The sequence below is a fragment of the Mesoplodon bidens genome (genome assembly GCF_964165515.1).
Source record: "Mesoplodon bidens genome assembly, chromosome: 18".
In the NCBI taxonomy this organism is placed as follows: Eukaryota; Metazoa; Chordata; class Mammalia; order Artiodactyla; family Ziphiidae; genus Mesoplodon; species Mesoplodon bidens.
In genome coordinates this window covers 45,022,448-45,040,132 of record NC_138175.1, presented here as the reverse complement: position 1 = coordinate 45,040,132, position 17,685 = coordinate 45,022,448, and the positions used below count along the sequence as shown (strand labels likewise).

At 54.8% G+C, this 17,685-nt stretch overlaps 1 protein-coding gene across 1 annotated transcript; it reads left to right on the top strand.

The window, feature by feature from the left end:
- Window positions 1-856: 856 nt before the first annotated feature.
- On the top strand, window positions 857-12,575 carry DMKN (dermokine; the record flags this gene model as incomplete). Its single annotated transcript, XM_081216022.1, is given in 11 exon segments — window positions 857-1,258; window positions 1,525-1,536; window positions 1,540-1,716; window positions 1,831-1,890; window positions 2,446-2,520; window positions 5,618-5,665; window positions 5,853-5,900; window positions 8,715-8,771; window positions 11,312-11,371; window positions 12,396-12,419; window positions 12,528-12,575. Coding segments are annotated over 11 exon segments (1,011 nt in total).
- Window positions 12,576-17,685: the final 5,110 nt, after the last annotated feature.

Sequence of the window (17,685 nt, the reverse complement as noted above, 5' to 3'; positions counted from 1 at the left end):
CCCAGCTCCACACCCAGCTTTCTCAGCACAGAGCAGCCGGGATGCTAACTGAGACGCCCCGATGACCCCTCTCAGGGTCGCGGCCACTTCCTTCCCCGACAGACGCCTGGCATCCCCACTGAGGGCGGTCTCCCGGGTCCCAGGCTCTCTGTGGCTGGAAGGTGTGGAAGTGTGAGGCAGCCACCTTTAGGTGGCAGTATGGGAGGGGAGAGAGATGGGAGAGACAAGGCCGATGGAAACAGAGAGGAAGGCTGAGGAAGGGCACCTGCCGCTCATTCTGGCGTCCCCGACCCAGGCTGGCTTACACCTAGGGTGGGTCCTATCCCGCTGGGTTCCCTACCCTCGCCCCCCTGATGAGGTCCTGCCTGACTCCTCTCTCCTAAGTCCCCCCCACCCCGCCACCTCTAGGAGACACTACCAGCCTATCTCCTCAGATGCCCCCCACCCTACCCTGCGCCCCAAACTCCTGGGGTTGGGAAATGGGAACACTTTGGCACCGGTCTCGTCCCATTTCCCCCTCCCTCCCTGATGCACAGGCTCCCTCTCTGTTTCGACACAGGCTCTCAGACTCACAATTACAGCTCACCTATGGGTGGCTGGGCCTGAGTCACTGCGGGGAGGGACTCTGGGCTGCCCAGCCCTGCCACCTTCTTCCAAGCTACAGTATAAGGAGTAGTGGCGGGGAGGAGGGCTCTGGGAAAGGAGAGAGAAGGCTGTAGACCTAGAGGAAGGGAGAACGAGAAGTCAGAAGGAAGGAGAGAAGGGAGGAGGGCACGCAGACGCAGGGAAAGAGAAAGGGCAAGTGAGTAAACTTGGGTGGGAAGAAGACACTCAGGAGAGAAGGAACGAGGCAGAGATGAAGCCACAGGGCTGTCTGGCCTGCCTCCTGCTGTTCCTGTGCCTGGGCAATGGGGAGGCTGGCCCACTGCTGAGTGGAGGGGAGAGTGCTGGAGCAGGGGCTATGGAGGCCACTGGACACGGGGTGGAAGAGGCCATTGGACAAGAACTGGGAGAGGCCATCAAGCATGGAGTTGGGGAGGCCACTGGTGGAGGAGATGGAGAGGCAGTGGGCTCTGGAGTCAAGGAGACCATGGGCCCCGGGGTGGGGGACGCTCTCGCCCGTGGGGTTGAGGAAGCAGCCCATGCTCTTGGAAACACTGGGAGTGAGGCTGGAAGACAGGCTGAGAATGTCATTCAGCATGGAGTGGATGCTGCCCACAGCTCCTGGCAGGGGATGCCTGGCGGCAACGGTGCTTTGGTGAGTGGCTGGAAGCCGGGTGTGGAAATGGGAGGCTGTGGGCAGCTGGGTTGAGAGTTCTGGGAAGCAGTTAATAGGAGGAATGGCTCCCTTATTGGTGGCTGTCTGGGCCAGTTTCCTTCCATGTTAGGTATCCCTCCCCCACCACCCTGAGGCCTCTCTCCACCTGCTTCTCCCTGTGGCTCCTCTGAGTTGCTCTGCCTGTCCTACCTGATCCCAGAGTGAGGTGGCCACACACACTCGGTGCAGCCATGTTTTTCTTGCAGGGAACCAATGGCTAGCCTCCATCTGGAGGCCATGGCACCTCTGGCTCTCCAGGCAATCCTGGAGGTCCAGGGATTCCCTGGGACCATGCGTATTCTGGAGGCTCAGGTGGCAGCTTTGGGACCAACTCTCAGGGGGTCTCCTGGGGCCATGGAGGCCATGGAAGGGCATTCAACCTGGGGATCAACACTCCGGTACAGTTATCACCCTGGCCCTGATGCCTGCCACCTCCCTCCCTTCAAGCCCACACTTTTGGCGCTTTCCCCGTGTCCTTCCTGATCCCATGCTCAGTCTCACCCTGCCTGCAGGCAGCTGTGGCCCAACCTCCTCATGGCTCAGGGAGAGGCAGCGACAACCCAAATGCAGAGGTAAGAGGAAGAGTCTGGAGAAGAAGAGGTGTCTGGATGCATGTGATAGAGAGTGGGAGAGACGAAGAGGAAAGAAAGATGGGCAGGGGAGGGGTTGAGGGAAGAGGCGGATCGGACAGGGGAGAGATGGCCGTGGGGAGGAGGCTTGGAAGAGTGAGATGGGCATGGAGGAGAGACGCGATGGGAAAGAAAGCCAAGCCAAGGAAGCAGGAGAGCCCGGCCTGTGGGGATGGCTTTGACTGAAGTCTCAAACCTCACCCATCCCCTTCCCTCTGCAATGCACCAACCTCCCGCCATCTGGCTCAGGTGGAAGCTCTAGCAACGCTGGGGTAAGAGGACAGGACAACCTGAGGCATTCTGAAGAAATTCTGCTCCCCTCAGACTGGGCGGGAAATATTCCTGAGCAAGGGAGGTCGGGGAGGGAGGAAAGCAATCTTGGTGTCCTCATCTTTAGACCTCATCTGGTCTCTTCCTGACCCTCAGGGAAGCAGCAGTCATGGCAGGAACAGTGGTGGCAGTTCTGGGCCCCATTGGGTAAGTTCTCCTTTGTTGAAGGCAGAGGTGGGGCCCCTGGTGGTCCCTGCTGAGGAAACCCACTCCGAGGTCTTCCTGAAAGCTGCCAGCCCCAGGGTAGGTGGCGTCACTGGCGTTGTCATCCTGGGCTCCCTCAGCTTCCGTTCCCCACCTTCCCAGCCTCACCAGGAAGTGTTGCTTACATGTGCCCTCTAATTTCCAGAAGAGGTGCCCTGCCTACTGTGCTCACTCTAGCCCCTTGTCATCCACTCCCTGATGCCGGGGATGCCCTGTCTCCTGTCTAACCTCTGGTTCTGCAGGCACGTCCACTTGGAGAATTGGACTAGAGCTGGGGTAGTGGATGGAGCAAGAGAGGTGGGCACAAGGAAACATGACACTTGTTTGGGAAGCTCCCAGGAGGATGGGGGCAGGACCGCACGTGGAAACTTAAGGACATTTACAGAGCTGAGGTGTTGATGCTAACAAATACAGTGTCCCTACGTGAGGGGTGAGAGGGCCAGGAGGGGACCACTACTTGGCAGCCGGATTGGGGTGGAACTCCCATCAGGGGTCCTGCAGAGAGGGGGGGGCACAGCTGGCTTCCTTGGGGGTCTGGGAAAGGTCTCAGGCAAGAGGAGGGTCTCAGGCAAGAACAAGCCAAGTGTTAATTTACTGCTCCCTGTACTACCTGCTTTTCCCCCCGCACTTACAACTGACCCTTAGAAAACTCTAGAAATTTTGATCAAGGCAGCTACTCCCAGGTAAGGATTCTAGGAGTCCCTTCCCCTTTCTAGGTTCCAGGAGAGGGTGAGGGGTGAAGAGAAGCAGGAGGAGGGCCGAAGGAGCCCCAGGGTGCCAGGGTCACGGCTCTTATGAAGTTGGTCTCCAGTGGCTTTTCCACCCCTGTCATGAAGTGGAGGATGGACGGCAACAGCTCAGAATCCCCCAGTTATCCCACATTTCCAAATACACGTGGCCACACCTACCCTTCTCCGTGCCCCGAATAACTTCCCTCCGTGACTGACCGGCTGAAGATGGGACAGTGTGGAGCTTGGGCAGGGCGTTAAAATATCATAGTGTCTATTATGGGATGACTTCCTATTTTGGGAACGATCTGGGCCCTTCCAAGCCCTTTGGAGACCCCACATGGACTCTCGCTTTCCCTTGCGGGGATACGATACCAGCTCCTCCTCGGGTAGCAGGGTTGGAAGTGGTGGGAACACACCCGAGGTGAGCGTCTGGCGAGGGCGTGCCTGTGCAGATCTGCCCCGAACCGTGGGAAGGAAAAACCGTGGGAAGGAAAAGAAGAGGCGTTGAGGGATGGGCGGGGGATGGGCTGACTGCCGCCGGGTCGGCGGACCCCGGCCAGCCACGGGGTTAAAATGCTGCGGTCTGGGGACTGGACTAGGTGTCTTCCTGGGAACTGAGGGTTTCTCTTTCTCTCTTCCACCGTGCGACAATCCACGCAGTGAAGTCCACGTGTCCGGGGAATCTGGGGGTCAGGTGAGAGGCGAACTTGCAGTGACGGCAGTTCATCACGGCAGCTGTGCGCCCTCCTCAATGCAATTCCCCTCCGGCTCGCCTCCTAACGCTAGCTCTGGTCCCAACCCCCTCTCTGGGGAATTTACAATCTAGAGGGAAGAAACCAAACACATGCTCCTAAAAAGACTAACCAGCTCCGAAGTAATAATTAATTGCAGATCCTTACATGATATACCTCACTTTATACCACAGATGGGGCTGTGAAAAATCGTATGAAAACCAATCCTTTTAGAAACATGATTGTTTCAAATGTCCTATACCCGGGGGTAAACAGTATTCGGTGACTTCTTTGAAGGAGTTTGGAAACAGTGTTTCGAGGGCGTACATTTACCTCGAGTTTGGAAACAGTGTTTCGAGAGCGTACATTTCCCTCCTAGTTATTCTGGAAATCTGCCTCTCCGTCAGCAAACTGCTGTGCTGACAGAAGAAATGTTGGCTAAGGCTCACAGGAATCACCTAGAGGTCTTGTGAAAATGCAGATTCTGATTCAGCAGGGCTGGGGCGGGGCTGAGATTCTGGTTTCTAACAGGCATCCTGGCGAGGCTGCCAGCCCGTGCCCCGGGGGTGAGTGGGGCCCACAGGGCAAGGAGCACGCCTAACGGGAGGAGGAGGCATGGGGAGGGGGTGCCACCCTGGAAGGCTCTCGGGAGAGCTCCTTGCATATCAGGGATACTAACCTTTCATGGGTAGACAGGTTTTAAGAAACCCTCTCCCAGTTTGTAATTCTATTTCTAGTTTTACACTACCAAAGTCTTCAATACATAGTGAGGTGGAAAAGCAGACAAAAATGACAGAATAGTCAAGGGGATATTTTTTAAAACCATATTTAAGAAGGCAGGGTTGACAAGTGGAAAGGCAGTGAACTTTGATTCAGAAGATGGGGGTTCAAAAGCCAGCTGTGTTACCTGTCATCTGTGTGTCACCAGGCAAGTCGATTGACCTCTCTGAGCCCAAGCTCCCTCTTGGGTAAAATGGGGACAGCAAAGCCTAACTTGTTCACCCCCCTCAGTTACTGCAGAGCTTTCTGCATCGTAATCACATCAGGGTAGTTCAGAGTCCCAACACTGGAGTCTGACATGGAGACAGATGCTGAGAAAAGCTGTTGGACAGCTCTACGTTTCAGTTTCTCCATCTGTAAAGTGGAGGCATCTCCACGTGGGAAAGTGGCGGGTGGAAGCGCAGAGCCCCGCGCACAGTGGGACTATATATTGGCTACTAGCAGTGTTTGGGGGGGCAGGGCATGGGGGGGAGCAAGAATATGGATTTGATTCAAGGGACTGGGTGGGGTTATTCTGCTGAGCAAGTAGCGAGTCAGTCCAGGAAGGCTTTCTGGAAGTGGGGCTCTTAGGTACTGTGTTGAGAAGAGGAGAAGGTGGCTTGACCAGAGGCGGAGAAGAGTGGGCCGGGAGCGGGATGATAGGTGGCATGCACGACAGGATGTAAAGCCTTGACCATTGGTTCCCTTTTCCCCACCCAGGGGCGAGGGCCTAGCGGGGGAGGGGAAGCTGTTCATAGAACCAACACCTTGGTGAGTGAGGACGTCACTCCTCCTTGGGCCGGGACCATGGTGTCAAGCAACCCCTGCCTCCCCCCGACGCCCATATCTCCTGCCCCTGCCTCGTGCTCACAGCGTGGGTTCTTACTCTCATCCCATTTCTCATCGGCCCCTTAGAACTCTCAGCCGTCTCCTGGGCTCTTCAACTTTGACGCTCTCTGGAAGGTGAGTTCGACAAGAATGCTGTGCTCACTCTCCTTTGGAAAATCAAACCTTTGTCCCTTGGTCCCACAGGCTGAAGTCTTCTTTCTATAATGACTGTCAGCAGTGGCCCTTGACCTCTCTTGTCCTGGGGCCCTGAGCCAATTACATTATGACCCAGTTTGGTCATTCTCCTTTTCTTTCTCTGCAGAATTTAAAATCCATGCTGGGTTTCTTTAACGGGGACGTCATCAACAAGGTAAGGGCTGGAAGGCCGTTCATTCTGATCTTTGTGGGAGGAGGATATAGAGAAGAAAGCTAAACCCTTGCTTGGTGAGCCAGGGAGCAATGATGATGGTCACGAAGAGAGCATTCCAGCCAGTGCTTTAAAAAGAAAAGATGGGGCTTCCCTGGTGGCACAGTGGTTGAGAGTCCGCCTGCCAATGCAGGGGACACGGGTTCGTGCCTCAGTCCGGGAGGATCCCACATGCCACGGAGCGGTTGGGCCCGTGGGCCATGGCCGCTGAGCCTGCGTGTCCGGAGCCTGTGCTCTGCAACAGGAGAGGCCACAACAGTGAGAGGCCCGCGTACCACAAAAAATAAAAAAATAAAAAAGATGAAAACAAGGAGGAAGGACAGCAGAGACCTGAAAAGAGAGGGGGAATTTGCAAGCAGCTGGGAGTGGGGGGACGAGGAGGGAATGGGCCTTTTTCATGTCTCAACATGCAGACCTGAACTGGTCTGAACCTCAGTTTCCCCTTTGACACCAGGAGGTTAAGGGGAGAGTCAGTAGGCCTAATCCTCAGGAACCAGAGGCAGAGGTAGGGGATGGACTGATCATCAGGCGAAGCTAAAAGACCACCTGAGGACTGATGCCAAGAGAGATGCGAAAAGGAAGCGAACACGCTGAGAGCCTGCTGGTGCCATCAGTCTGGGCCCTGCACATATGTAATCTTAGGAGTCGCTTGGGGCCCAGAACCTGCTTCTCCTTCCTCCCCGCCCACTCCTTCCTCTTGCAGGGGAAGCCCTGGCCAGGCTGATTTGACACAAGAATAGCAGATGTACCTCCAGAGCAGAAGGTGTGGACTGGGAGGTGAGGTGAAGGACAAACAATCCAAATACCAAAGGCAGAAGCTGCAATCTGCAGCCCACGGATTGTTTGATTCATTTTTGAAAAACAGTATGGCAACACTGGGCCCCTCTTTCTATGACCCGCGAGAGCCTAGAGCCAAGAGGCAGCTGCTTCTTGCCGTGGGGACTTGCTCCCCCGCGGTCAGACTCCCACTGCCCACCACAGTTCTTCTAGCCACCTGCCTGGCTCCTGTGAGCAGTGTAGTTTCTGACCCTTCACGTAAAAGAAGGAGGACTAGGAGCCCTGCCCTCCAGAACTTGTGAGGGAGGGGGTTGGTGGCAGGCGGGGAGGCAAAGGGACAGCCCTCAGGAACGTCACTTTCTGGCAGTCATGTGGGGAGTGAAAGACAGGAGATGCAGAAGCTCCCAGCTACAGTGGAGTCCTGTTTTGGATGAACAAAATGAACAAAATAGACTGTTCTGTTCTGTTTCCTAGAGAACTGTCTCTGGTAGGGGTGAGACTCCCTACCATGGATCACGGGGAGACCAGGCCCCTGAGCAGGGGACACTTAGGGGCTGATGGGAGAGCCAGGGCACACACAGATACTTCCCAGAGGGCCAGAGGACTGACAGCCAAACGTTTTTGCACATCCGGGGGGCAGTAAGGGGAGTGCTTGCAGTCAGGCAGCATTCATTTGGGGTGGCTCCCCTGAGGATCGGATCTCCTAGGAAAGGGGCAGGACAGAGGTGGGCAGAGAAGAGGAGGGAGAGTCCCCAGCTCCTTCACGGTGGAGGGAGGGGCGACGAGGCAGCCGAGGACTTCAGCCAGGGTGAGGAGTCAGGACCGGGGACCAAACGTTCCTGGCAAGTATGGGGGTGGGGTGGGTTTCAAGCCCAAGCTGGACTCTCTGGATTTACCCCGATGACAGCCATGGGCCAAAAGGTCCCTGCAGATTTCCGGAGCAGGGGTCCAATCTACCCTTGCCTTGGTCCACTATTCCCTGAATTCCTAGTCCTTGAGCTCCCCCTTAGAGCTTATTTCTTTGCCCAGGACCAGAGGAGTTTCCACATCCGGTGACCTCCAGATGGATGGGGGCCCAACCCATTCTCTTTTTAAAAAAATTTTTATTTACTTTTTATTTTTATTTTGGGCTGCGTTGAGTCTTCGTTGCTGCGCGCAGGCTTTTCTCTAGTTGGGGCTACTCTTCGTTGCAGTGCGCAGGCTTCTCATTGCGGTAGCTTCTCTTGTTGCAGAGCACGGGCTCTAGGCGCACGGGCTTCAGTAGTTGTGGCACGCGGGCTCAGTAGTTGTGGCTCGTGGGCTCTAGAGCACAGGCTCAGTAGTTGTGGCGCACGGGCTTAGTTGCTCCGCGGCATGTGGGATCTTCCCGGACCAGGGCTCGAACCCATGTCCCTGCATTGGCAGGTGGATTCTTAACCACTGTGCTACCAGGGAAGCCCCCCTGACCAGGGAAGCCCCCTCCCCCCCAATTCTTAAAACACCACTATCTCCCCACTAATCTCAACCCTTGTCCTTGAAATAAATATTAGCTGTCCCACACTCCTGGTCTCTGCTCCTTTCTTACATCTCCACTGTTGTTCCAGGAGGGGTTAGGAAGGGGAGACTTCAGCCCTACAGCTTTGGGAGGTGGGCTGGAGGTGGCGGGGCAGGTGAAAAGGTGGGAATGTCAGGGGCAGCTTCTGGTCCTGAGGTTTTGCCACAGCTGTGTTCTGCCTGAGGCTGGGGGGAAATGGGGCTAGAGAAGAATGGTGTCGTGTGCTGTGTATGTGGTGGAGGGGTGGTTAGTGCCTCCAGAGACCTAGCTTCTCTCTCCTTGTTTCCAGAAACAGTTTTCTGGTGTCCCTAAAGACACCCAGCTCCCCCCTGGACCTTAGTCACAGTGAATCCTGTAGGCTGAGGAATGGTGGTCGCAGCAGCAGAGGGGCTTCGGCGAGCAGGGGTCAGACTCCCTGCTCACCTGTTCCCCACTTTCATCCACAGGGCCGAGTCCCAGACCTCAGCACTCGCATCCTCCTCTACTTCCGTCAGCTCTGGGAGGTAGGAGAATTCTCCCTCTTTGCAGAACTGAGGATCCTGGTCATCCTGTCCCTTTCCCCTCCCTCCCTCAAGGCAGCTACCCCTCCCTCCAGCCTACCTGTCACAAAATTCCCCCTCTTCTCACTTTTGAGATAGGTAATCTCACCCAAGTCTTATCACCAATGCCATCAGAAATGCTTACACCCTCAGTCTCCTGTAGGCTTATCTTTATCTAACCCCAAACTACACCCAGCCACCAAAACCTGTTCTTGAACATGACCTTGAAACTTTCCCAACCAGCTGCCCCCCTCCACCCTTGGAATTCTCTTTCCTCGAGGCCCGCTCATCTCTCATTCTCCCTCCAGAACTTCAAACGCAACACTCCTTTCTTGAACTGGAAAGCAATTACTGAGGTAAGGGCAGTGGGACCCCTCATTTCAGGGTCTGGAAGCTCAGCTCTGAGGACGCGGGGTTCTGGGCCCTGGGCAGTGGCTTGCAGGTTCTGTTCCGGTTCCTCCCCCTCCCTGCTGGGGGGGGTGCCTCCCTCACTTCCCACTTTCCTCCCTTTGTACAACGCCTCACGAGTGGAGGTGGGATGGGAGAGGGAAGCTGTGAGTCACTGAAGAAGGAGCAGCTTGGGAGGTCCTTCCTGGGATAAAAGCCGAGGTCCAGGGTTAGGGCCTCCACAGGCACAAGATCACGAAGCCAGCCACTGTCTCCGCCTGCTGCTGTTCTGGCTGGGCGTGGCCTGGGTTGGGGGAAGCCACAGCTGCGTGGGTACCGTGAGCAGGTGGAGGGGACCATGGGTTGGGGAAGAGGGAGGGACCTGGGACTGGGGCCAACTCTCAGGGCTGGAAAGGGGTTACTAGGGAGGAAAGTTGAAGGGCGGCGGGAGGGCAGTGTGCATGGGGGGAGGACGGAGGGTCATGGTCGAGTGCAGGCAGGTGCAGGGGGTCTGATTATCTGGGTCCTGTCAAAGCCCACACGTCCATTCTGCATGGCCAGTGGCCTTCGGGAATCAGGACGCTTGGGCACTGAGGCAAGGGCTGCCCACTCACTTGTCCATGTGGGCACATGAGGCTGGACAGATGGGGCCACATTGTCTGATTTTTCAAGAAAAGCTAGAAATCTGGTTTTCAACAATTTAATTTAAACATGTGGACCAAGCAAAAAATGTCTGGAGGCCTGCGGTCTACCAGTTTGTGCCCACGGTGTAAGGCCTAATAGTGGGGTTAGAATTCAGGTATGGATAAGGCAGAGAGTTAAGCCAGACTTGGGAAGAACATTCTGACCCTGAGAGAGAGAGAGAGAGAGAGAGAGAGAGAGAGAGAGAGAGAGAGAGAGAGAGAGAGAGTGTGTGTGTGTGTTTCTAGTAGAGAAGTGACAATGGCAGGAACTAAACTTCCCTCTTACTGAGGAGATTTTCCCCTTACCTCGATTGGGGCAGGGGAGGTGGCCAGCGCATCTGCAGTGCTTCTTAAGGGGGCTCCATCTGCTTTCTTGTATTTCTCCCCTTCCTTTCTCTCCTTTGACCCAGAGCTAACCTAACGTACTTCACTTCGTCTCTATGGATAACAGACCATCCTTCCAAGGACCCTGTAGAGAACAGCATTTGGGAACGGGGATTAAAAGGCCTATGAGGGGAGCAGGGTTTGCTGCAGGCAGAAGGCGGGCTGGGGCTGAGGTGCCCAGCTCTGCCCCGGGAGCTTGTGCGGGTACCGCTCATTTGTTACTCTAGCTCCGACTCCAGGTGCCTGGGTGGCCGAGGTGTTGCCAACCCGTTCTCTACCCTGGCTGTCCAATGCTGAGTGTAGAAATCTGTCCTGTGTCTATCTGGGCCATCGGTTTCCTCCAGGCCTTCTCTGTAGGCAGCACTTATCACAGACCACTGAGAGGGGTGGGGTGGGCCGGGTGGGATGCTGGGGCTCTAAAGGGAGGGCAGAGTCTGGGCGGTGGGATGCTGGAGCCCCGAGAGTCTGGCAAGGCCTGAAGCACCACGGAGCCACCCTCACCGCGGTGTCCTCTCCCTTCGCATCCATGCGTCATCGGACCAGAGGAGGGTAGGCGGTGCTGGTCAGGTGAGCCCCTCCCTTAGGATGCCCTAGAAGGTCCCTGGTTCCTCTCAGCCTTGCTCCCAGGTCTGGCCAATCTGCAGTTCTCTCTCCTCATGGCCCGTTCTGTAATTTTCTCAGCCTGGCACAGGATGCCAAGATGAGGCATCTTGGCATCCTGTGCCATGTACCATCTTCTAAGGTACGGTAACTGCCACCCGACCACCTGATTCAGACTTCACTTCTTTCCTTGGTCTCCTCGCCTCACCTCCCCAGGGACCCTTGAGGAGCTGGGAGAGGTGGGGAGGGGCAAGGGAGGCAGGGCCATCTGGGCTGGGACCATAAAGCGAGGTGAGGGCGTGGGCTCTGGCTGAAGGAGATTCTGTAGAAGAAAACACATGACACAAGGAGGGGAGGAGGCAGGGGCTTTGAGAAAGGTCCAGCCAGGGCCGGGATGTGGGAGCAAAATGCCTTCATCCCTTCTCTCCCGCCTCCTGCTTCCTTCCGCAGAACTATGATTGTAACCAGCAGACACACCTTACTGCCACTGGGGGGCAGCCCACCACTAAGGTAAGGCTTGCAACCTTCCTGACTCCCACTGCATGGGGTCTGCCTGGGGGCGAGGTGGGGGAGGCTTTCACTGCCAAGGTCCTCTGGGTAGGCTAGCTGAGGTCGAATCCTGTTCACTTTGATAGTCATGTCTCCCCACCCCTGTGCAGGGGGACTCCAGCTCCCTGAGAGAAGTTTGGAAGAGAAGGGTAGAAGGTTCACACCCACTCACTCAGAAAAGGTTCTAGGGGAGCCGTGGGTGCATCACCTGCCATGGAGAAAACTGGGACCCAAGATCCTCTCAGTGAGGAATATAAGGCTCCAAAAAAAAAAAAAAAAAAATCACACGACACACGGCAAAACAGACAGACAGGGTTCCTTTGTCTGCTTTCCACCTCTTTAACTGCTGACCTTTCCTGGGGAGAGGAGGCCAGCCCAGAAACTCTTGGTTGGTGGGAAAATAAATATTTCATTTCACAAAGGAGATAACAGGAAAAAAAAATTGAGGATTTTGTTTTATTAAGGTGCAAAGGAAACAATCTGATAAATTCATGAATGAATGTGCTACATACTAATTAGGCTGGTTAAAAACAAACAAACAAACAGGTAGTATTTCCCTCCATCTCCCAGAGTAATAAAGCCCCTGCCCTTGGGGAGAGGACTTCTACTGAGAGATCAGAAAGTAGCTGCTGACTGAAAGGAGGTGAAGATGTAGTTAACACTGCCTGTGGGTATCCACTTCTGCCCATCGCTCGTGGCCAATTTCTATCCCCCTAGCAGGCAGAGGGAGACCTACCTTTCCTCTTTTCACTCCCCTTGGTCAGTGTGTGCTCAGGGACCATATTCAATATCATCTTGGGTAAAATGCACTCAGGGTGAGAAATCTGCTGTGGCTGAAGGGTCACAATCAGACCAAAGGACCTTTGGGGTGATCCTGGTCTGAGCCTGTTCCCGCCATGGGCCCTTCCTGAGCCCTAAGGACATGGTCGAGTACAGAGAGGACACTGAGGTCCTCACCTCACCTCCTCTGATCTTCTCTTTACAGGGGGGAGTCATGATTTCTTCCTCGGTAAGTACTGGGGCAGAGAAAATCCGGCTGGCGAGAGAAGGGGTCTGAGGCCAGAGGGTGTGCCGGGGACGGTACTCTGTTCACTCAGACATTCTCCTCGTCCTGCAGGCTTCCCGGGCGCGACCTGACCTGCTGCAGTGGGTGAAGTTTTGGTAGGTGAGTGTCAGAGTGAGCTGTGCAAGGCTGCAGCCAGGAGCTGAGACACGCCGCCCCCCGGAGTGGGTGGGGGGAGGGAGGGCTGGGGGCTTGGCACTCCCTTTGCTCTGGGTGGACACACTAAAGGTATTAAGGAGGAGACCCCAGGGTGGGGTGTGGAGAAAGACTCATGAGAAGATGACCTAGAACACTCGGAATACCCTCTGAGTACTGGGTGGTGGCCTGACAGAGGCCGGGCCAGGCAGGGCCAGAGAACAGCAAGGCAGGCTCGGTTAAGCAGTGGGAACAGGATAAGCATTGTGGGGGGGGAGGCGGGGGGGACTGTAGTGAGGTGAACCTTTCGGGTTTAAAGGTTCAGAGGCAGAAAGACGTGCGTCGCCGGTGGGGAAGAGGTAATATTTTAGGGAGGAGTGAAGGTGAGGGGACCGCAGGTGACACAGGCAGGGCATGAGGGAACTGTGGGCGCAGAAGCTGGGTGAGAGGATGCCTGGTTTCAGCAGCTCTAGGAGTGGCCGTGTTCTACCATCTTCTCTTTTCTTGTCTTCTAGAAAATCACTTCCAACCGCGACTGAAGCCCTGAAAACCATCAGTCATCAAGAGACCTGACTGTGCCCCTCCCCCAGCTCTTGGTCTGGGTGCTAACACCTGCTTTTTCTAGGCTGGGGACCTGTCTGTCTGTCCCTTGTTTCCTCCCACCCACTGTGGTGTCTCCTTGACCATCAGCCTCAGTGGATACACCAGCCATTGCTTCACCTGCTCCATTTTGTGACCTGAAGTCACCGTGACAGAAATTCCGGAGGCACGTCCTACTTTAGAGTTTCTCTGTGGAAATAAAACATGAGTCTTGTTTTCCTAAGACTTTGGCAATTTTTTTTTTTTTTTTTTGCGGTACGCGGGCCTCTCACTGTTGTGGCCTCTCCCGTTGCGGAGCACAGGCTCCAGACGCGCAGGCTCAGCGGCCATGGCTCACGGGCCCAGCCGCTCCGCGGCATGTGGAATCTTCCCGGACCGGGGCACGAACCCGTATCCCCTGCATCGGCAGGCGGACTCTCAACCACTGAACCACCAGGGAAGCCCAACTTTGGCAAATGTTATTCTTTAATACTACACTGATGGCCTGGATCAGGGAGGAGGGAAGAGGGAGGTTAAGGGGCAGGTAACTCGCCTTCTTCCTGACAGGGGTATAGAGGATGGGCCGAGAGAGAGAAGACTCGGAGGTCCTGACAGGAAGTAGGTAGCGGATCTCACCGGGCCTGGGTTTCTCCATCTGTGAAAAATCATCTTTGCCCAATTTACATGTGACTAGCAGGCTTACTGCACTTGGAGCAGTCACGGATGTTCCGCTGGCCTGAAGAAGCCACAGGGGAGCTACTGAAATCAGGAGGTGGGAGTTAAGGGCTCTTCCAAGAGAGGAGACCCATCCTGGAGGGTCAGGGTCGGGCAGATGGAAGAGGGCGGGGCTGGCAGCGAATACGCCTCAGCCTCGTGCACACACCACGGTGTGGACAAGGGTGAGTCTGGGTGGACGTGTTTAGGAAGCTGGGGGGAGTGGCGAGTACCCAGTCCCTTGTCACGTGCCGTAGAGGCTCTCCAGGAGACAGAGGGGTGGTGGAAAACTTCTACTCCATTCATGCACCAAGGAAACAGCCAGAAGCTGGGGCGCAGGCTGAGCCCGGGCTGATCACCAGCCGAGGAGCCCTGGGCACGGGGCGGGGAGTCTGTGCTTAGAGTCTCTGAGCGAAGTCCTGCCAAGCCCACAGAGTGAGCCTAAACTAAGAGGCCTCACCACTCTCTGACACCTCTGAGGTCCTTGACCTCCCCTCAGGGACCCAGGAAATGAAAGGAGGACAGGAAGCATCCTGCCAGCTTAAGTGACTCCCTCAGAGATTGCAAGTTCTCCGAGGGCACGACCACTGTCTGCCTTGATCATTGTTCCATTCCCAGGGTTTAGCACAAGGGCTGGCACAGGGTGGGCCTCAAACAGTTGATGAATAAATGAAAGAAGTCGGGCCCAAAAAGGACTTGGGGGAACCAATTTGATGTGCATCCTCTTCTCACTTCTGTCCTTAAACTGTGGCTCCTGCCTTCTATTCATCTTGGGTTTCACCTGGGAAGGGAGGGCCTTGCAGTACCTCCTAGGAGCCACAGGGAAGAGAGTGCGGCCCGTCCAGGGGCTGAGGCTCGGTCCTTCCCGCTGACTGACAGCGGGCTTCCTGGGGTGTGGGGTGAGGGCTACAGACTGCTGGACCTCGGGTCACCTTGTGCCAGTCCCTGAGGGACTGAAGGAGAAGCTGAAGTGGTCAACATGTTTCTGGACTTGGGGCGTTCCTGGTCCAAAGGACTGAAAGCCACCCTCTGAAGTTTAAAGCACTAGTTGAAGCAGGCTAAGGCCCTCAGGTGTAAAGGACTCTCATAAACGGGCAAGCCACGCCTTTGTCCTGCCAGAGCCTCTGAAGCAGCTTCATGGCAGAGCCTCCGACTTTCGATTTTCCCCTAACGTCCATTCTCCCACGGCAGCCAGGGAGGGTCCCCTGCTCAGAATCCTCCACAAGCTCCATTAATTGTAGAATAACATCCCCTCGGCGTGGCTCAGCACCGTTTGGCTCTGGCTTCCCTGTCCAATGTCAACCTGGACCTGCTGGGAAAGGCTCCCAAGGAACACTGCTGCTACCTGTCCCTGGAACCCGAGATCTTCAGAAGGTTGGAACTTTACTGACTTTTGGTCTAAGTTCAAAACCCCAAGCCAGCTTAACCAAGGACACCTATCCAATTGCTATTACATCACCTTGTTTTATTTTCTTCACAGAACTTGTCATGTTCTCGAAATGATCTTGTTTCCTAATTTTTTGTTAGGTTATAATCTGTCTCTCTTTAACTGGAACATAAGCTTCACAGGACAGGTACCCTGTCCATCTCGAATCCTCCGCAGCAGGAGCCACAATGGCTGTTTAATAACTATTTGGGTTAGAGGATGGAAGGAGAGATCAGAATTAAGTAGGCTCAGTCCAAGAGGTCTTCCTGGGAGAAGTTTAAGCAAAGCGTGCACAGGGCAGAGGGTGGGCAGTGAAGGAAGAAACCACACCTGCTGGGCAACGTGACTGCTTTCTTGGGTGTGACCCTAACCCTGGCAGGGGGAGGACAGGACGGGACAGGGATGCCCTGGGCTCTGCCCTCCAGTAGCCCACACCCCAGCCTCCTTTCTCTCCAATGATTCTAGGCTTTTCACCTAGATGTTCACCAAGACCCTGAGGCCCCAGCGTGCATCCCTGCAAATCCCCCATTCCTTCCCTGAACCCAGGAGGCTGGCTCCCAGCCCCTAGGTGTGTCTGTAATGTAGCAATCAAGGCTGGGCCTGGCCTCCTACCCACACTCAAGTTCTGGCAGATTTGGGGTGGGGTGGGCGAAGGCCTGTGGGAAAACAGGGGTTTATTGGTATTCTCGGAGTGGGAACTAGCTCAAGCAGACTTGGAGCTGGGGTGACGCAGAGCCAGGCTCTGTGCCTCTGTCCGACTCCACTAACCCTCTGTGATGCAGCCGATGCTGAATCCCAGGTAGATTCTCCTGCCACCCATCACTCCAACCGCGGGGACCTTCTGCCAGTGAGGATCCCCCTACCCTCTCTTCCCCAGCCTACCCAACCACTGGACACTGGACACTCAGGGAACACAAACTCACTGAGGCAGTTTAGGTGGGGGAAGGGGAGGGGACTGGGAGAGAGACACTAGACTCTAGATTAGCATTTACAGCATAAATCATGTAAAGCCAAAATTACCCTTGAACATCCATCAGGATGGTGCCAAATGGAGACGGATCATAAGTCTAGCACAGCCAGTGTTTTTCCTCCAGAAAAAGAACAGAATTCCTTTGGTTGTGCACATGAAGTAGTAGGCTTGTATTTAGAGGCATTATACAAAAGAACCCATCTTTAAACACTAGAACTTCAAACACTAGAGCTAGAAGACTGTCTTTTAAACACACACTTGCTGTGACAAGATGCTCATACTATAAGAGGCTTCTGGAATCCGAGGCAATCACAGGTTCACCCTGAGACGTATGCTCACTGAGTACCATTAATCTCTTCATTCTCTTTGGCAAGAGCATAGTTTAACCCACTGACATTGATGCATGTCTGCTCAGAGCTGCCACCTATGGCTGTGCAGGCTGCACACCACAGAAGGACACCTGGTTGAGAGGACAAAAGGGGGTTAACTGCAGCCTTGACCCCCGACTCTCAGGGCATGGGTCTAATTCATACAGGGCGCTAGGTGGGCTGGCTGAGGCCCTTGGTAGGACACAGTACAGCAAAGGGGCAATACAGTTGCAGCCTCTGGAACTCTGGGGTTCTAACACTGGCCTTGCCACACCCTGGCTGTGTGACCTAGGGTGAGTTATTTAACCTTTATGTGCTGTGGTTCCCCTGCCTACAGAATGCGGATAATTGTTAATACCTGTCTCACAGAAGCACTGTGATATTTCAGTGAGATCATGCATTTAGAATACCTAGCACAAGGCCTGCCACAGAGTACGACATCAATAAATTGGCTAACCTGATTACTAGCGGCATTAGCATGAGGCGGAAAGGGAAACAGGGAAATCAATTTGTTGGAAAAGAAAGCTGGAGCCCAGCAGATGACGGCGTTGGGCTCATCTGTCGCTCTGGAATTACCCAGGCTGAAGTGCTCCTCCACTAGCAGGTCTGATTGGACTTCATCACTGAATATCAGCTCTAATTTGTTAATCCTTCATTCTGCTCATTGTCCATTCAACTTCATTCACAGTTGACGCTATGCTGACAGAATGGTGGTTAATGAGCTCTTTCAGTCCCTGTTAATTAATTGGTGAGAATTCATTACACATAAACACTTGTGTCCTCCAGAAAAACCTTTTGGGGAGGTGCTCCACCCATCTGTCATTTTCTCACTTGTCCCCTCTAGGAATACCAGCCTTGCGTGACACCTATGTGACATGGTCATCTATGCTTAGCGAGTTTTCCTCAAGCACCGCCTCCTCAGGTAGCTCTGCGAAAGGAGCGGTGCCATTAGAAAAACGGAGGAGGCTTCTTGAGGCTAAAGAGGGGCAGGATGTCGGGGACTGGGGAGTGGGGGGCAGG